This window comes from Podarcis raffonei, chromosome 3 (assembly GCF_027172205.1).
Source record: "Podarcis raffonei isolate rPodRaf1 chromosome 3, rPodRaf1.pri, whole genome shotgun sequence".
Lineage (NCBI taxonomy): Eukaryota > Metazoa > Chordata > Lepidosauria > Squamata > Lacertidae > Podarcis > Podarcis raffonei.
The window spans coordinates 41,235,195-41,256,027 of NC_070604.1; the positions used below are offsets into that span (position 1 = coordinate 41,235,195).

Genomic DNA, 20,833 nt, shown 5'->3' on the forward strand with positions numbered 1-20,833 from the left:
CACACACACACACATTTTGGTTAACACTACTTCCATACATTCTTCTAGTAGATCTTTGTGAAGTTTCAAATCACTCTGCCCCATATACTCCTTTCTCCACATTCAACATAGTCTTCCACATTGATCTATAATGCTAGACAAACCTTGCTAGAACACAAATCTTGATTTTTATGTGTGGTATTTCTGAGCTCTGTCCATCAAATACACTTTTGCTTGCTTTGGCTGGATGTTCACCAACGGAAATATTAGTTCCAAGCATTTTGAGACTGCTTTTGTTTTGCTTTTATAGTACTTGAAATCAGGCTCTCTGAAAGATCCTCTGCTCGATGATCACGGAGACTTTAACAGAATGTGCACTGCGATGAAGAAGATTGGCTTAGACGATGAAGAGAAGCTGGATCTCTTCCGGGTGGTAGCTGGTGTTCTACACCTCGGGAATATTGATTTTGAAGAAGCTGGCAGCACTTCTGGTTAGATCAGTAACTTTTGTTTCATTTTGCATCAAGCTTTGGTGAAAAGTTGGTGCGTTTCAGCAAAGGAACACAGAGGATTCCTTGTTTGTGTGTGGTGATTTACCGTATTTTTCGCTCTATAAGACACACCAGACCACAAGACGCACCTAGGTTTTGGAGGAGGAAAACAAGAGAAAAAATATTTTGAATCTCAGAAGCCAGAACAGCAAGAGGGATCGCTGTGCAGTGAAAGCAGCGATCCCTCTTGCTGTTCTGGCTTCTGGGATAGCTGTGCAGCCTGCTTTCGCTCCATAAGGCGCACACACATTTCCCCTTACTTTTTAGGAGGGAAAAAGTGAGTCTTATAGAGCAAAAAATACGGTATTTTTTTTCCTTAAGAGATATGCCTATATCTCATTCATTCATGCTTTGTGGAATAGTTTGTGCTGTGTGTTACAAGTAGCTGTATAAAGAAAAGGACTTTGTAGGCAGTTGCTGGTTCCTTACTTTAATGAATTTTTTTAAACCCACTTTTTAGCTGTTTCCCCCCTTTTCCTTTTCAAAATAGGTGGTTGCACTCTGAAGAATAAATCTAGCCAGTCTCTGGAATGCTGTGCAGAGCTCCTCGGTTTGGATCAGGATGATTTGCGTGTAAGCCTCACCACCAGAGTCATGCTGACAACAGCAGGGGGCACCAAAGGAACGGTTATAAAGTAAGTGGTTCAGAAAAGCAGTGTGTTTCTCTTTGTTTCTCTCCCCCCCCCACCCACCCCAAACAGCTGCCCTACATGGTAGTTGTCTTTTTTAAAAAACGGAGATTGTAAAAATTGCCTATTAAATCTTTGCTTTGAGCTATTCGGAAATGTCTTACTTGCAACTGTTTATGGCGAAATAGAAATTTAGAGTTGCGTTCCTTTCCTTTTTACTTTTTGCTTTGTTCTGCAAGATGAATAGCACTTTCCGAAGAGCAATAAAACATCTGTTGCTGTGCCAAATTTATTTCTGTCTCCCTTTCATCCCAGTGTGCAAGAGAGAATATATCTGTGCAATAACGGTAAGGGGGAAAAAATTGCCTGGCAGTTTTGTTAATGATTAACCTGTCAAACGCTAGCAGGGAAAGTGAAAATGCCTTGCAGTGTGTCTCGGCACAGCTTGAATTCATATTCGCATAACAATAATTGCTTAAAACCTGGGAGTAAGCATGATGTTTGTACTAAGCGTGCAGCCTGCACGGCTCCTTGGAACATTTTAAAGATGGAAGTGGAAAACTCCAATGTTCGCTCAGTTCTTTAAGCACTGCAACTTACTCTTTTGTGTGTGTGGTTTGCAGCACTGCGCAGCAGAACTGCCGCTTTATAGGCATGAGTTATGCAAATAGCCTGCTATGTAAACGGTTTGTCTCCTGTCAACATTGCTTGAATTGTGGATGGGTTCTGTTCAGTCACTTCGGCTATTAACAGCTCACGCTCGCAATGATTCATCTTACCAGTGATTTACGCTATCTGAGAACCTTGCCTACTTCTGCAAGATGACTTGGTTTGGTTTGACGTGGGCTTCACCCCAAATTTCCATTTTAATTACATGACATTGTGTCAAGAGCCCAAAGTTCGTACCTTTGCATACTATTTGCTTAGGTTCGCTTTCTCTGAAGAGGCTGGCTTTTCCTCAAAAAGAGAAGGCGCCAATCCAGTGGGAAGAAGTCTTAATGAACAGAATGAGAATGTGTTGCCACTTCGAGATCACTTCTGACTTAATGCAGCTGGTGGGAGGGCAGCAGTGGGGAAGGAGGTCATTCTGTACAAGGAGAAGGATACAGAGCAGCAGACACTGCAATCACTGCTGCGCTCATGGTGAAAAGACACTTCCACTTGTTCAAGGCAGTCCTGCTGAGTTCCCCCAATTTTCCTCAACTGTTGTAGCCCCCCATGCCCCATCACACACTGACCTTTCAGAAGTAGGGGACTTGAAAGCCCAATTGGTGCACTACCCTCCCATGTTTTCTTGAGTGGAGCCAGTAAACCTACTTGCCATCCAGGAGGGCCTTTAAAACACTGATATATCATGAGTTTCCATCTTCATTCACTTCAACAACTTTCAGTGGCCATTGTTGCTACCCCCACACTCTAATAAATCAAGGTGTACTTTCCCAGGGTACAAAAGGTGAGATGAACTTAATCTTTAACCAAAAGTTTCCTTTCCGTGCTATAGGATGGCAGAACCGAACAAGCTGTCAGTATTTTGTGGGAGGGATTCAAGCAGGAAGTTTAGGTTTGCGCAATTCAAGGGGTCGCCCTAATTCAGAAACAGAACTTTTGCAGTTAGTAAGTGACGGGGGAAATTGAGATGACTGACTGGCCAATGAGAACATGTATAAACACCCCACAAGCAAATCGGGATGAATGCCGATTGTATAACAAATTCAATAAAGAACAGATATCATCTAACTTCCACGTAAGCTTTGTGGAAGCAAATCAGGATGAATGCTCAATAACTAGGGCATCTGGAGGAGCCCCAGGTCTAGATTAAATTCTGTGTCAAATATTGAACAGGTTTCTAAACCAAAGCAAGTGTCCATTTTTAGATTAGAAACATGAGCAAGAACTTGTTGACATGACTAACTATTCAGCGGAATAGTTGGAAAAACTTCCTTGGAAAATGATAGACCATCCTTTTTCAGAAGGTTTTCAGCAGAGGCTGAAGGCTACTGATTAAAGAAGCTGGATTTCCTACATGTTTAGCAGGCTTGGCTAGGTGACCTTGGAGGTCTTGTCTGACTCTATGGGCAGTATTCAAGCAGGCATTACTCATAATAGGCCCACTCAAATTAATGGGCCTGACTTAGTCACGTTCGTTAATTTAAATGGACCTGCTCTGAGTAAAACATAGTAGAATACTACCTGGTGATTCTATGAAAATGTACGAAATGCAGTCACTTTTGGAGTGATTAAAGGAAGAACAACAATAGCAACAAAAAGATGATTGCTGCACTTTCCCCATTGAAAGTACAGAGAATACTGAAGTATTAAGATTTAGGAAGAATGAGCTGCTTAATAGGTAGTGGGGATGAGCTTGATGAGATAAACAGAGATGACTTGGACATGGTACTCTATGGCTCTGGCGACTTCCAGATTGGATTATTTTAATGCGCTGTACATGGGCTGCCCTTGAAGGCGACTTGGAAACTTCAACTGGTTCAAAATGCAGTGGCCAGATTATTGACTTGGGGGTGTGTATGTCCCTAGACAACACTCAAACACCCCTGTCCAAATGAATTGCTGGTTAATTTCTGGGACCAATTGTGCTAGTGTTTGCCCTTCCTTACAAACCTTCTTTGGCGTTAAGATCAGCAGAGGGACCCTCTTAGTAGTTCTGCTGCTCCCAGATGTTTGGGGTTGTGATGGCCTAGGAGAGGACATTCCCCATGGCAGGCGCTTAGTCCCCTCTCCTCCCACAGAGGTACATCTGGCATCTTCCCTATACAGCTTTTGGCGAATGCTGAAGACACATTTATTTACCCTGGCCTTTCAAACTTGAGGTGTGTGTTTTCAGATGCCCACCCTCTCCCTATGACTGTAATTTATTTTAACCATTTTTAATTTCTGATTTTTTAATTGTTGTTGTAACCTTCCTGGGACCTGTTGGTTAAGGGTGAGCAATCAATTTATTAATAATAGTAACAGTTAATAAATGAATAGTTTTTAATGTAACTATTATGCAGTAATGGGGGCACAGGTTTGAATTTTAGATGGGCCCTGCCTTATTCTTGGTCCCCTGCTGCTTGTGCCAGTATTCCCACGACAAACCATAAACCTGTAAAAGGGCAATTTGACACCCGTGTGACTTCTGGAAGCATGGAATTTTTTTTTATATAGCCACAGCATTTTGGCTGTCTTAATATTTCAAGATTCCAAAGTGTTGGGTAGAGCTATGAAGGCCTGAGGAGGGGGGAAATGGAAGAATTGGGGAAAATCCCAGTCCCCCCCCCATTTTTCTGCTTTTTGTCCTGTTGTGTTTCCAAAACAATGGGGGGATCCAGAACAATACGGGGGGGATGGGTCCTACCCCACATTTTCCATTTCCTCCCAGGCCTTCACATCTCTAGGGCTGGGGTGCCCACCCCCCAATACTGTAGAAATAATATTGAGGGATAAGTTTGCATTCTGTTTTGAAGAGGTTCTGCAGCATCATATTTTATAGTATAGATGACTATATAAAGGTAAAGGTAAAGGTACCCCTGCCCGTACGGGCCAGTCTTGACAGACTCTGGGGTTGTGCGCCCATCTCACTCAAGAGGCCGGGGGCCAGCGCTGTCCGCAGACACTTCCGGGTCACGTGGCCAGCGTGACAAGCTGCATCTGGCGAGCCAGCGCAGCACACGGAACGCCGTTTACCTTCCAGCTATAAAGCGGTCCCTATTTATCTACTTGCACCCGGGGGTGCTTTCGAACTGCTAGGTTGGCAGGTGCTGGGACTGAGCAGCGGGAGCTCACCCCGCCGCGGGGATTCGAACCGCCGACCTTTCGATCGGCAAGCCCTAGGCGCTGAGGCTTTTACCCACAGCGCCACCCGCGTCCCAGATGACTATATAGTTACTTCTAAACTATATAGATGACTATATAGTTACTTCTAAACTACAGGTGTTACTACTACTTTCTTCTTCCTTCAATTTTCCTTTAATTTTGAAATCTACTGTGGAAAGTTACTGGGGTTTTTTTGGGGGGGGGGGCTAAAATTATGGTGTGCATAGTGCCTTATATAAAAGATTGGCAGTTGACATGAACGACGAGGATTACAGCGCTGAGCTCTTAAACGTATCAGAAGGGGAATGTAAAGGAACCTTCCCTCTATTTATAAGATAGGATTGCTGTCAGTACCTATTACGCTAAGATAAATCAAGAGATAGTACATTAAGGCTAATTACACTCTAATGTAATGTAGCTGCAGCCATTCCTAATGAACAGATGAACAGAGCCTTCATTTCCTAGATACTTCGTTTGCAATAGTGGGGAATTCCAATGCACAGCAGCTTGCCTTTACATAGGGTTTTTACACAAAGGAGAGGCGTTGCTGCGATAGAGGAAAGCCTGCCTTTTATACCCCTAAGAATGGTGTAATGCTAGACAGCTGCCCTGCAGGCTCTCTACAATTCCTCTCTGTATTGACCTAGAGAAGAGCGCAGTGTAAAGAGGACTGTAACTCCTAATCCTTTTCTCTGACAGTGTCAGCATCTCGGTGCAAATGGGATTGTGTTTTTTCAACAGGCTGGGCTTAAAATTGCCCCCAAAACAGTTCAGATTCCCTGTGCAGCTTTTGGTTGTTTTTCTCTTTTCTTTTTGCAAATAAGGTAAGGGGGAAGAGGGCAAAGAAGTGAAATGTCTTAAAGTTTCTATCCCCCCCCCCCACAATCACAACAGAAAAGCTGTCTTGGAAAACCTATTTTCATTGTTAGCTTTCTTTGTGTCTATGTCTGTTTTCAGTGCATACCTGTATGCTTGTGAATAAAACGAATCAAACTTTCCACAAAAGGCATGCCCTGCTCCTGGTGGTTTGTTACAGGGTGTGCATTTTTGTGGCTAGTTACTGCAATGAGAAGGCACTCTTCACAGGAGGTTGGGCTATAGATGCCCCTCCTTTCTCTCCAATATTTTGAGTTTTAGGTAGCTGCAGTAGTCCCTGATTGGCTATAATTTCATGCCACCCCGCATCATGTGACATCACGTAGCCCATAAAACTAATTCTGAGTGAGGGCAATTCTTCTGAACAGGCATTGTCCAAAGAAGTCTCTCTTGCCCTCAGGGGTGGTGTCACATTGCCGAATCTAAATTGCTGTGTGATGAGATCATTGTTACCAGAAAGAAGGTCAATTTTAAAACACATTTTTTGTGTGTGCTGAGAATAGCACATTTGGCTCAGCCCTCAAAGAAATATACCTGTAATATCCTTTCCTTGATTGAGACACTTCCTTCTCTTCTTTCCAGTTTCTCCTCAGGGTCCAGTGTTTTGAATCCGGCCTTTCCTCCTTCATCTTCCATGCTCTCCCACTTTCAACTGAGTCTGCTTCCTTCCGATTGTGGATTTTAAGCATTTTAAATAGCATTCTTTCATCTTGTGTGCTTTGTTACATAAAACAGGATGTAAACAGTAAAAAAAAAAGGGGGGGAGGCAGAGGGCACTGAAGTGGTTAAATGAGCAATGCCAAAGAGCTGCTTTAGCTATTACCACAGAGTGGAACTAGAGGATATGCAAGGGATTAGTACATCAATTTCTGCTCTTCCTAGTATTACGTAATGAAGGAAGATGTTATGTGCACAGTATTTGGATACAGCTTTCACGCAGTTCCAGGGAGCCTAGAGAGAGGATGTATGACCTCTTTTAAAGGAGTTCACCACAGAGCAGCATTCCATATAATCGCCTTGCTAACACATGCGGCTGTTTTTGGGCTTGCGGACTGTCTGGGGTCAGTGTAGTGTAGTGGTTAAGAGCGGTAGACTCGTAATCTGGGGAACCGGTTTGTGTCTTTGTTCCTCCACATGTAGCTGCTGGGTGACCTTGGGCCAGTCACACTTCTTTGAAGTCTCTCAGCCCCACTCACCTCACAGAGTGTTGATTGTGGGGCAAGAAGGGAAAGGAGAATGTTAGCCGCTTTGAGACTCCTTCAGATAGTGATAAAGTGGGATATCAATTCCAAACTCTTCTTCTTCACATGAACCGATGCATCCATGTAAGTAGCGTGGCTGTGGCTGCCCCAGTTTCCATGAGGGTGGCAGCATTTTTCAGTCCTCTGCTATAATGAAAATTGACGTTGCTGTGTATATAGCACCCATGTTGGGGAGACACCATTCATGCAAATTGGTGTCTCACATTGGAGCCATAGACACAGCAGCTCCAATTTTGCAAGCTTAGCTTGGCCATAAGACCAGCATTATCTCCAAGGCATATGAACCACTCCACGCATTCCGTTTTGGTTTTCAGGTACAGGTACCCTACAGCTATGTTCAAGTGTTGAAACTCCTGTCTTTTGCCTTAATGCATGCATGTTGGAACAGCAAACTTAAGATTTTACTGGTATTGGGCCCTTCACCAAGGTTGATGGGTGTTAGGCTCCCGGCCTTTTTATTGGTGGCCCCCATGCTTTTGGAATTCCTTCCCCTAAGAACTCCACTTGTCCCCTTTTCTTGTAGCCTTTAAGAGGACAAAAAAGGCTTTAAAAAAGAAAAGAAAATTCTACCATATTGCTAGATCTTTATGGTGTTATCTAAGCTTTTGAAGATTGTATCTTTTTTTGTTCAGTCATTTTGCATTTGTTTTGGGAAGTTGTGTTGTGAGGGCTTGCCACCAAAAATGGGGAGAGCGTAAATGAACAAATATCCTCTTGTTACCATGCAGGGTTCCACTGAAAGTAGAACAGGCGAACAATGCACGTGATGCTCTGGCAAAAACTGTCTACAGTCACCTCTTTGACCACGTGGTAAACAGGGTGAACCAATGTTTCCCTTTTGAGACGTCCTGTTTTTTCATTGGAGTTCTTGATATCGCAGGTTTTGGTAAGTCTTTTGCCTAGGGAACTCTAAATTGCTGTTTAGCTTTAGTATGGTTGCTGTATTGCATCATCTGCTTTCAGACCGTGCTCTGGGACCTAGTTAGTGATCTGTATTTCTTCCATTGGAGTGATCACTTAGCGTTGTGTGTAAGTCTGTTGACATTCAAAGCAGAGTGAGCGTTACATCTGATTGGGGGAAGCTAAAAGTCCAAATGACTTAAGCCTGATCCCAGGAAACCTTCCCAAAGCAGTGATCAAGATGTTGGCATTTATGTTGTGGTGACACTTCCTTTTTATAAAGTGCTATGTAGTCTGGCGGTATTATTCAATAAACAAGCAGTGTTATCAACCTATAGCAGAAGGAGCTGTGGGAGCCGGAGACTGGGAGATCAGCAAGTAAGCTGGGTAGAGATTAGATACCCTGAGTTCCTGTTTCAAAGCTCCTTCTTTAAACCACTGTGCTACCCTGGCTATGTTACCTGTCTTCAGCTTAATGGAAGATGTGGAGTAATCTAAAGAAAGATGGCAACAAATTGTTCTCATTAAGCCTTGGATGCAACTGGAATTCCCGTGGTGGGAAGAGGGATTGAGTCCACGACTCTGTATGCAATTACTGTCAGAAAGTCAGAGCTGCTACCTGAGCACTTCCTTTGTATTTCAAAAGAGAACAGTAGGGGATAGTCTAACTTCACTCTTCTGAATTGCAACTGTGTTCCTGCATGGAAGGCCTAATGTTGGAACTCTGTGCCTTAAACCAACATAACATTATAATAAGTGTATTTCCTAGCTGACTCCCCCACCCATTTTAAAGCATATTAATTCCTTTATTTTACAGAATATTTTGAACACAACAGCTTTGAACAGTTTTGCATTAACTACTGTAATGAGAAGCTGCAGCAGTTCTTTAACGAAAGGATTCTCAAAGAGGTAATTGTATACAACCATAACAAATCTATTATGGCATGGACCACAGTCCGCTTCTTCAGATGCATGAAGTGTAATCCTCATTTGGCAGGTGGTGGGAATGGGACATACAACAATGAATGCAGAGTGAAATTCAGGGGAATCCAGTGATAAGTACCTGAAAGCAAAGTATTTACAGTGACCAGTTAATAAGGCTGTTCAGTGAACAAACTCATTAGTCTTTAAGGTGCCACAAGACTCTTGTTTTTGCCACAACAGTTTAACGCAGCTAGCATTTTAGAATGTGATACATGTTGTTTATAGTCATTTCACTGAGGTTTTTCTATTACCAGTGTCTGATCTGCAGATACAATACATCTGTAGAACTTTGCCTGTAGCAATTCTAGGAGTCAACTCCTTGAGTCTCATGGACTTTTGGTCATCCTGAGAAAAGTTACACAAATATTGCATTACGTAGATACCCCATATATGTAATTTTTTAAAATAAAAAAAATAGTGATTTGAAATTCCTTCTACGAAGATGCACAGAAAAGTTATGTCTGAATCAGCCTTATTTCCCCCATTAACATTTAAGAGCATGCATATAACTGATGTGCTTGAATGTCCTACTGGATTTGAAAACCATGAAGAAAAACTTCCAAATGACAACATTATTTTTCAGCTTCCACTTCAGTGCACATGGTGATGCTAGTTAGACAGCAATGCCGGAATTGTTTGAACAAGGTCAGCCTTCATAGCACCTCTAGCAATTTGACAAAGGCCTGATGTTTGAGATACTGAACAATCATATTCCCAGAAACAAATAAGGCAAATGACATAGGAGGTGGTTCAGGGCACCAGAAAAATATAGGATTGCTGTTTTTTGGAAGCTTGAGCAAAAGTGCCGAGCTATTTCAGAACTGTTTCATGCCACAAAGTTCAGGTTGCTTAAGACTGTGAAGTGGCTCATCACTGAGAATATTACTCGTTCTTCTATCACAAGATCAGCTTGACTTGAAATACAACCAAGCCAGGAACAGGGATGGTGCTGGCACTCATGTGTGACATTGCTAGCATGTACCTTCGGCCCTCACGTAAAGGATATGAGAAGTTGGACAGATGAGCAGTATTTTACTCATACAATAATTTCATTATTTCTATTATAGGAACAAGAACTTTACCAGAAAGAAGGCTTAGGTGTCAATGAAGTCCACTATGTAGATAACCAAGACTGTATAGGTATGCATGTTGAATTCTGAGATGCTGTTTGTGTAAAAATAAAAGAAGTTTTATTTGCTATGTTTTTCATTGAAACTGAATGGTAGTATATCTGTTTTGTTTTCCTTAACCTTTAACATTCTTGGAAGCAGCAGGAGTATAAAATGGGCCATTTCACATGATTTTTTTGAATGAAAACATGCCGTATTTTACACCTGCTCCTTTCATATTTGATAAGAGATCCATATTTTGAAATTTTAGTGAAGGGACATAATGTGAAACTGTGGTTTGCTTAAACATAGTTTACTTTAAGGTCTGGTTCTGAGCCTCACTATAAACCTGGATTGTTTGGGGGACTGATAAACCAAAATACGAAATCACAATTTGGAGGTACTTTGCAAAAACTAATTGTTGTAAAACGTCTGAATTCACATATTGTTGACAAACCACAGGTTTCTTGCTTAGGTTGTTGACATTTACTGCTAAGCCACTTAATATATCAGCTAATAGAATAGCAGTTGGCAGATTCTGCAAATTACTCAAGAGCAGATGTATTTAGGAAAGGTAAAAGCTTTGTATTGCTTGGTAACACTCTTGTCACTACTCTGTATATACTGTATTAACTAGCCTGTTGGCTTCTGTCTTGCAAACAGATTTGATTGAAGGGAAATTAATAGGTGTTCTTGACATTTTGGATGAAGAAAATCGGCTTCCCCAGCCAAGTGATCAGCACTTTACATCAATGGTACATCAGAAGCACAAAGATCACTTCAGACTCTCGGTAGGCTTATTTTTTTTATATTGGCATCACTTTGTTTACCCCAAGTTATAAATTGTCATAAATAAAACAATTGTACATCCAAGATTCCCCATTATCCCTTTTCTGTCAGATGTTCCAGAATACTTTCTTACTGACAATACTGGTCTTATAGAGGCTCATTTGCTTGGAGAGAGTGTAGCTACAATTACATGTATATGTATTTTGGTTTCTAATTGCAATGTGTGAATGCAGGACACAAGGACAGAGAGATTGACTGCAGAGAACAAGGAAATGTTTGCTTTGCAATGTTTGGTTAACTCACCAACCCTCAAAAATCACCTTTTCTCCTGCATGACAGCTTGGTTTAGCAAAAAGTTCCCATCTCCACAAATGGGACATTATCTAAAATATTTCTAAAATAACCAAAATATTTAGTTAAGGGTGCCATTTTACATAATGGATGGGCTACACAGATGAATGCCCAATGCACCCATTGCAGCAATCATGTCACCTTAAATTCCGAATCAACCCATTTGTTATGAAACCCAGTGTGTTGACCCCACCATAGGGAAGCGTCCTTGGCAATAGTTATGGCAGGTTTTATCTCCATATGTCTTTACAGCAAAACGAAAGGGAATATTATAAACGTACACTCCTGATTTATTTACCATGGCCAAGCATAAAGAAGCATTTGGTCTCTGAGGTTCTGGGAGAAAGTCAGTACAATTGCACACTTTGAGTCACAGAATTTTAAAAGGAGGTGGATAAGAATCTGCAGTGCATCACATTTAATTTCTTAGCCACTTTCCACAAGAACTCTCCAAGTGACATATACAGATAAGATTCCGATACACAATACTCCACCAAGCTACAATGAAACCACTAATGTGATCATATTGCAAAAATGAATATGTCTATCTCCCTAATAAAACCTTGACCACCATCCCTTCTGGCTGTGATTGCAATCTAGTTGCCTTGGTCACAAACTCAATATAAAATGTGGCTTCCTTACAGTTAAATGGAGTAGGCTGAAGAAAGCATGTGGCACCAATTTTGACATGCCGGCTGTGGCTCCTGGTTTGTTTCTAGGTTCAGTTTAATGAGTTGTCTTTGACCTTTAAAGACCTAAAGTGCCCAGGTCCAACATACATGTCTTCTCTCATATATCTGTTCATTAAGATCTGCTTCATAGGCGGGGGTTTTTTTTGGGGGGGGGTATGTTGGGCCCAAGGTTTTGGAACTTTGTCCCTGAGGAAGTGTGGTCTGCCTTTGCATTGCTAGTTTTCAGTTGCATGTTGAGTGTTCTCTTTCAGAGGGCATTCAAGACCCCCATAGCTGCGATATTGCCGTTGGGCATTTTAGTTTTTGTTGCTGGGTGTTTTTTTTAATAGGTGTCAAAGCTATTCTGTATGTTTTCTATGCTTTGAACTGCTTTGACACAACAGGTGTGGCATTAATATTTTAATTAATAAATACATAACCCAACCAGGATCTAGTGCAGTCCATGTGGTTGGAGTCTTAGCTGCCTTCACTTTCTTGCCCTTTTTAGTTGAACACCACGAGGGCAGTGAAGAGCGGCCATTTAGCAGTACATTAATTTGTGGCATGCCAAAATGGCTGCCTAGAACTGGCATGTAAAAATGCATGGGGCTTACAAGGGAGAGTAGTTTTCTAATCTATTTTCTTTGCTGTTTTATGTACGTAGTTGGTCATTTGTTTTGTGCTTTATGATTTTATAGTTCTATGACACCTATAAATAAATAACATAAATAAAATGTTGGTTTTAAATTTCAGATACCCAGGAAATCTAAACTGGCTGTTCACAGAAATATCCGAGATGACGAGGGCTTTATAATCAGACATTTTGCAGGAGCAGTATGTTACGAGACAGTAAGTGAACATGATTTACTGAATTTCATCTTTCTGTATAGTTTTAAAAATAAATTATTTATATCTGTTGTGTAGTGGATCCTTGTGAGTGTGGCTGAGCAGATAAAATATATTCAGCTACATGGTGAGAATCTACGAAGGCTATAGGAAGAACTCAACATCATGCTTAGGACCCCACCAGATAATTTGAATATTGAAGAAGTTTCATTGGGAAGAGGTGTTAATCTAAGTTGGCAACACTGTGAGAGCAACTAAAAGTTTCTGAATAGTGTAACCTAATGAAGTAAAACAAATTTTGCTTCTGCTTTTTAAAATCATTGAAGTTTGGTCTGCAGTGTCATATTCCTATGTGCAATTTCTGCCCAGGTGCCACAGTGATCAAGTGATAGCATAGACATGTGCAAACTTTCCCTCCTATCTAACATTATTTTCATTATTTTCCTCAGACCCAGTTTGTGGAGAAAAACAACGATGCTCTGCATATGTCTCTGGAGTCCCTTATATGTGAATCCAAAGATAAATTTATCCGGCAGCTCTTTGAATCCAACACGAACAACAACAAGGACCATAAACAAAAAGCAGGGAAGCTTAGTTTCATCAGTGTGGGAAACAAATTTAAGGTATGGGCATGGCAAACCTTCTCCTTTCTCGGGACTCCTTTCCATTTTCTATGAACACAACGGGACTGCAAAGTTAGGCACACAGCATGAGTTGTTTCAGTTTCATGTATTCCTCTTGTCAGACCATCCTTGTTTACTCAGAAGCAATCCCTGCTGGTTTCAGCAGGATTTCCATTTTCTAGGATGTATGCTCAAAATGGCAACCTCAAACGGTTTTGTGATATGACAGGTATAGCCTTTGCTGTAGTAAACTGAGGCAAATCTTCAGTGGCTTTTTGCCTTTTCCTGATATCGAAGCAACATTTCTCCATGCCCTGAGGATACTGGGGTATTCCTTCTGTCCTCCCTCCCTGTTTTCTGTAGTCCACGTTTGAATTTCAGAAAGGCCTGTGGGATCTCCAGGTAACACTGCACCACACATTTCTTCCACACGCCCCTCTGCCTCACTTCTGTTCCTTGCCCTTCTTTTATGACTCACAAAACAGCATGAATGGCTTCTCTCTCTCACACACACCCGCTTTTGCAATCTGCCTCTGCAACATTTTATGTGGGGCTTCTTGGACTCTTCAGTCGCACACTCACACTTGCACGCACTTCCACCATTGCCTCCGTCATTCCACCTTCTCTTGGGCTGTGGCTGCCGAAAGTTGCAACCGAGACTTCACCGCATTGAATGTTGCACAGGGAGCGAATGAATTGCCAAAATGGGAATCTGTATTAGTTTAATACTGTATGTTTAGCGTCTGTATTAATTGCAGACCCCGAAGCAACTTCTTATCAGAGCTAAATGTGTGGTTTAAAAAGCTTTGCTTTCTGTTGTATAATGAGAATTTGCACATTTGAAGCGAGCCCCTTCAGTCAACAGAAGCTAGCTGTGGGTGTCCCATTGAGACAGTAAAGTACATTTAAAGTGTTATCATTTCTCTGAACCCTCTAAAAATATTAATAGCTTTGACAAAACAAAACAAAACCCAAAAAACCTTGGGGGGGTTGAGCATTCCTTTTCTCACCCTCCCGCCCTTCTCCTAACAGTATTATCTGATGCTTTTCCTAATTTTTCCTTTTGTTCTTAGCTGTAAATCTGACCTCTGTGTCTTCTGCTCTTTCTGTGTTAAGCCTTCTCTGTTTTTCTGCTTCCTTTCCCTATTCATCAGTTTTTATTTTAGTTGGCTTTTACCAGCTCAGGATGGCTGGAGGGGAAGCTATAGGGGAGTTGAGAGGAAAAGCAGGCAGAGGCAAAACCAAGGGCTGCAGGTAAATGTATCACCTTCGTGGACTCATTATTTATCAAACTGCAGTAATTTCAGCCAGAATTCTTATTTCTAGCACATCAGTTTTGCTTCCTGTAACGTTAGAAAAATGCCTCCACTCCACAGCAGGGTCTTTATATTTTTTTGCTGGTTCCCTCAACAACCCATGCATTAAAAACCACGTATTAAGTCTGTGGTGGGACCTGGGAAGGGCAGTAGCTCAGGGTTGGACAGTGTGCCTTGCATGCAAAGGGACTTGGGTTCAATTCAGTTAGAGATGGGGGGGGGGGGAAAGCTCGTTTTCTTTTTCACTTTCGTTTTTTAAATTTTAAATTAAATAACACAAACATCCAAATAGAGGGAAAAGCAAAATATATTGAGAAAAAGGGAAATAGAGAAAATGGTTGGAGAAAATCGCTTGCATAATGAGATACTATTAAATTAACATAAAAAGAATATACAGGGGTACTTTGCCTGCTATTTGATTGTTGAATGAACAGAGCCCATAAACTTGTTTTGATCATTATATTTTAAAGTGTTTCTGTCAGCTTTATCATTGTGACATATTCCCAAGCTTTCCTCAGCCATTGTGGGTTGGTTGGAGGGTCTTTATTTTTCCATTTCTGGACTGTATAGAGTTTCGCCATAGTCAAAAGAGTAGTTACTAATTAGAGATTGGGATTTATAACTTCACCGCATGCAAAGAAGGATTGTGTTTGCATTTCTAGGTAATGCAAAGCCGGTGATTTCCTGCTATATTCAAAATTGTAACTCCGAGAGGTTTTGTTTTTGCACAATCCCAGAAGATATGTATGAAATCTGCCTTAGTTCTTTTTCTCCTCCGGCAGTCTTCTTTTACTGAAACTCTGGAGAGAGGCTGCCACACACTGTAGAATCAGGCGTAGCCAAACATGAATGATGATGGACCACATCTCCCACCATTCCTGGTTAGAATGAATGGGAATTGTGAATCATTATTATTATTAATAATAATTGCATTTCCATCCTGCTTTACATTTTTAAGGGGGGGGGATCTCAAAGTACCCAAATAAAACAATCCAAAAGAAAACATTACAGAAGAAAGTCAAATATAAAGTATGCATCCAAAGCAGCATAATTAACAGGAAACTAAAATATAATCTTAAAGATTTCAAATGAAATCTTTACTAATGGAGGTTAAATATAAAATGTACATTTAAAGCAGCATAATTATCAAGAAAATAAAACACTTTCTTGAGTATAGAACATACCTCCAGCTGTTGCAGCCAGTTCTGTCAATGGTGGTTCATGGCGAGCGACGGCTATGGGAACTCAGGCTCCACAAGCAGGGTCTGCACTAAGAGACAGCCAAGGTGGTCCGACTACATCTGGAAGAGCGCCATGTTGGCTACGCCTAATGTATACATCACTGAGCTAGATGTACCAAGAAGGCAACTTGCTTGGTTTTCAAATAGAAAACGGGTTTACAAAGATAAGTCATTTTCCATGGATATAAAGTGTAGGTGTGTATTTCCAAAATCAAAATGCAAAATGAGGATTTCAGGCATGCAGAAAAGTAGATGAAATTTATAGCAGGCGAAGGTGTTTAAGCTTAGTTGAAGATCCCTCTGTTACTTGGGATTGCCACAAAGCCTTCCCATCCCCCCAGCCCCCTTGAATGGCCTGATAATGGGGGCTGGAATAGGGTTGGGGGAGAAGTGGGACAGGATAGGATAGCAGAGCCAGTCTCTGTGCTAGGCTAAACAGGTGAGGAAGACGCTCCCTGCTTCTGGCTTCTGCCAAGCTCAGCACGCTATGAAACAAAACCCCACTCTTCCTGAGGGTCCGCTAGTATGCACAGAGGACTTGGGGAGGTGAGCACGTCTGTTCCTACTACTCACTGGGCTTTGGGGCAAGAGAAAATTAAACACCAGTGCTCAAGCCTACATTGCTGTTTTTGCCTCTCGGTTGCAATGCCAAATAAGAAACTGACTCTGCTTCTCCAACTAGTTTCTCTGTGCATGCCGGGTGAGTCATTGGATGGGTTGACCCTCTTTTGCCCAACATGAAAATTGCATTTCCCTGGGCTCTGTGCAATGCCAAGGGAGGTCCATGGGGGAGGCAAAAAAAATATTGGTGGTGGGTGTGTCTTCATTAGCAGGTGATTGGCTTTGTGAATCACCATTTGAAACAAAAACTAGACCACTAAGTCGATGCATAGTTTATATTTTAAACATTTTGTAACTTCCACCAACACACCCTAATGGCTGAAAAAAGTGTTTATTGAAACCTATCTGGTTCCTGATGAGTTATGTGCAAACATCCGCTGCATCTGGCAAAGTACAAGACCCCCCTCATCATTTGGGATACTGTATCTGGTCCTACACCATCCATTTAATCCATGTAAGGTTCATCTAATAACATGGATCAGGATATCTATGTGCCAGGTGAATGCGTAGTGTAAGTCAAGGGGAAGCCAAAGTGGTGCCCTCCAGATTCGTTGAGCCAAAGCCCCCTGCCACGCCTGCCACTGCTAATGCTAGCTGGGGCTGATGGGATCTGGTGTCTGACAACACCTGCAGGGCACCATATTGGCTTACCCTTGTGTTCAGTGTTTAAAAGAGTAGCTCACATTTAGCAAATTGGTGGTGCTTTCCATTGCATAGAATGGAGATATTCCTAAAGGCCACTTGGGTAAGAGAAGCATTTATGTACTAAGTTGTACATATGAAGTCAGGTGGAAGAATTCTGGTAGTGGTATGGTATGGCGTTGCTGCTTCCCACCTTAATTCTCTTGCTGCTAATGCTGTTCGACTACGAGTAGCAAGTGAAGGTGTTTGTATCGTGGACTGACAGATCCTATGCACTCATTCTCCTTTTCACCTCCATTTGAGCAAGTGCATGTGTGCATGGGGAGCTCGTGCTAAGTGATGCATGCAAGTAATGATGTGTCCTCATGAGTGTAGCCCGGGGGGAGGCAGCTGCCCCCATCAAGTAAATCAATAAAAATATTTAACTAACTGAGGTTCTGCCCCCCCCCCCATATAGCCTGGCCATGCCCATGTATGTCCTGTGTGCCTAATCTCCCATTCTCCATTTTGATGCAATTTCCTTTGCTTTTACAGACTCAGCTGAACTTGCTCCTGGAAAAGCTTCGCAGTACAGTAAGTGGAGATTATTTGCCTTCTGTTAACTCACATTTATTTTAATTTGTTTAAAAATTGCATTTACACCAAATCTATAGATTTCAAATGACATATTGCAGGAATAAGTTAACTGTATAACCACTGCTTTAGATAGTGAGGCAAGCTCTTATCTGCTGAAGCATGGCTGTTCCATGATCCATGTCAACAAGTTAGTTATTAGAGGTCAGATGTTTTGGATATTACCATCCAATACATGAATTGATGGTGCCTTCTGTGTGCATAGGTTGAGTGTTTCCGATGTGGCTCAAACCATTTTCAAAGTACTATTTAGTTTTGTTGTTGTTATTTAGTCGTTTAGTCGTGTCCGACTCTTCGTGACCCCATGGACCAGAGCACGCCAGGCACTCCTGTCTTCCACTGTCTCCCGCAGTTTGGTCAGACTCATGTTTGTGGCTTCGAGAACACCATCCAACCATCTCGTCCTCTGTCGTCCCCTTCTCCTTGTGCCCTCCATCTTTCCCAACATCAGGGTCTTTTCCAGGGAGTCTTCTCTTCTCATGAGGTGGCCCAAGTATTGGAGCCTCAGCTTCACGATCTGTCCTTCCAGTGAGCACTCAGGGCTGATTTCCTTAAGAATGGATGCGTTTGATCTTCTTGCAGTCCATGGGACTCTCAAGAGTCTCCTCCAGCACCATAATTCAAAAGCATCAATTCTTCGGCGATCAGCCTTCTTTATGGTCCAGCTCTCACTTCCATACATCACTACTGGGAAAACCATGGCTTTAACTATACGGACCTTCTATTTAGTTTTAGATATGTATATTTTTAAAGTATTGCATCCTTGAGGGCTTCAGTGCCAGATCAAAGCATTGGGGAAGACATGCTAGCAGATAATTGCCCATGATAAACAGAATGAGATGTATTGAGACTCATTGCTTACACATCTGAGACCATTTATCTGCCCTGTTCTTAGCATGCAAAGTACAAGTACCTACTAAAACATCAGTTCTTTATTTTCTTTGGCAGTCACTCATAGCCAAGTAAGATCGTCTTCCATGAACAGGGTTTTAACAGTGAGTCTGTAAGTGACTGTGGAGGCCACTTCTAGAGCCATACGTCCTTCCACAGTGCAGACATAGGTTTCAGGGCAGGAGTTGATCACAGTGAGAATTTGCCAAACGTGCCTTCCTCTTAGCTCGTTTCTTCTTTTTGCCCTGAGTTTGTGCTTCTTCAAAGTCCATGACACCTTTGGTGAAGGCTGTTCTCTAACTGGAGCACTCATAGGCCAGTGTTTCCCAGTTATCAGTGTTTATACTACATTTTTTAAGGTTTGCCCTGGGAGCATCTTTAAATATCTCTTGGTGTCCACTGGTATTTCACTTTCCATTCTTTAGTTGGGAATAGAGTAGTTGCTTTCGAAGACGATAGTCAGGCATCTGCACAACATGACCAGTCCAACGAAACTGATGTTGAAGAATCAATGCTTTGACACTGGTGATCTTTGCTTCTTCCAGTACACTAACATTAGTTAGTCTTCCCAAGTGATGTGTAATTGTGTTTCTCTTTTTTTAAAAAAAAAATCTCACATAGTCTTTAACAAACACATTTAAAAACTTGATGTAAGCTTGATGTAAATTAGTGCTATGCAAGAAACTTCTTCTGCATTTTTTATTTTTGGAAGAATTCTCCATTTAAAAATTATCAAAGGAGAGAGAAAAAATTGAGGGAATCCTCATGGTTGTGTATAGAGAGGTGTTCATCCTTTTTTCATTCTATAAATAATCTCTTCAGCCTTCCTGGGTGCACATGTTTCAGTTTCATGGTATCATAGAATCACAGAGTTAGAAGAGACCATGAGGCTATGGCTCTGAGTTCATAGTATCCAACACATCCAGATATGGATTTAAGGGTTTTTTTGTGTTGTCCACCCAGCAGCAGGTGCCACCACAACTCATGCATGTGATATGATAAAGCTGTGCATGTGACAGAGAGACAGAGCAAAAAATGCTTGTGGAAGGAGCATCCCAATACTATTGAATCTGGACAGGGTTTGGGAGCCTTTTAAATTGATGAACAAACGTCGTTCTTTTCAAGCAGCATGTGAACAAATGCTGTGAAATAATGGAAGCTAGTTTTCTCTGCCTCTCTTGCCTAGATATAACAGGCACTTCAAAACCAGATGAAAACTTGGGAGGTGGAAAAGGGAGATTCTAGAGGAAGAGTAAATGTTCTTCAAGCTTTTTGGACTGTCTATTGATGGTGTCATTCATTAGCTGCAGTCTTATTTGTATATTGTCCTCGAGATGTTTGGAATAAGTGTCTGAGATGTTCTGGCCATAATTGCCACATAATTATGAGTTGATTTAAGAGCCCCTCAGAAAGACCTCGAGCCAGACTTGTCAATTCATGTATTCATTAAATGCTTCCTTGATAAATGAATGCTTATCAGCCTTTTGGGATGCTGCTTTATGGCTCTGAAGTTGTGTAGACAGATTAAAAAATGCCTTATTTTGACGGCATCTGTTCTATCTCAGAGCTCAGCCTAAAGCTCAAAATATTTTATCCTCTCCTCCATACCCCATAATGAGTGAGTAGTAGTGATGAGTGAACTCTCTTCCCCCAATATCTATAAACTGAGCTGCTCCCCCCATTGGTAATAAATAAATAAATAAATAAATAAATATATATATATATATATATATATATATATATATATATATTTATATTTATATTTATATTTATATTTATATTTATATTTATATATATAAAAAATCAGTTTATTCCAGATCCTGTTCAGAACTTGACTTGCCACCCACACTCTCTGAACACCATCAGGAATGCAGTGGTCTGAAAACTACTCCATACTCTCTCAAAAGCCACTGTGGTCTGCCCTGTAGTTCTGTCCCCACTTAAATGTTGTGGGGTTTTTTGTTAACTGCAGCAGTGGCAGTACAACCTTCCTCATTCCTTTTTCAGAATTTGTCCCTGCAAGGGACCCTGAGAAATGCAACTTTCCCAAGGCACTTGAGTTCTGGGTATCAATACTAGTCTCAATAAAAAAAAGAAGGAGGGAGG

At 41.4% G+C, this 20,833-nt stretch overlaps 1 protein-coding gene across 6 annotated transcripts in view; it reads left to right on the top strand.

Moving 5' to 3' along the window:
* Positions 1 to 20,833, top strand: part of MYO6 (myosin VI) — a 104,603-nt gene that overhangs the window by 53,880 nt on the left and 29,890 nt on the right. For all 6 annotated transcript variants that reach the window (XM_053381313.1, XM_053381307.1, XM_053381310.1 and 3 more), the window contains 9 exons: positions 290 to 470; positions 1,021 to 1,165; positions 7,839 to 7,996; positions 8,828 to 8,919; positions 10,062 to 10,134; positions 10,767 to 10,894; positions 12,668 to 12,763; positions 13,210 to 13,383; positions 17,738 to 17,776. In XM_053381313.1, coding sequence (XP_053237288.1) covers positions 290 to 470; positions 1,021 to 1,165; positions 7,839 to 7,996; positions 8,828 to 8,919; positions 10,062 to 10,134; positions 10,767 to 10,894; positions 12,668 to 12,763; positions 13,210 to 13,383; positions 17,738 to 17,776 — 1,086 coding nt within the window. The remainder of the gene's footprint in view (positions 1 to 289; positions 471 to 1,020; positions 1,166 to 7,838; positions 7,997 to 8,827; positions 8,920 to 10,061; positions 10,135 to 10,766; positions 10,895 to 12,667; positions 12,764 to 13,209; positions 13,384 to 17,737; positions 17,777 to 20,833) is intronic.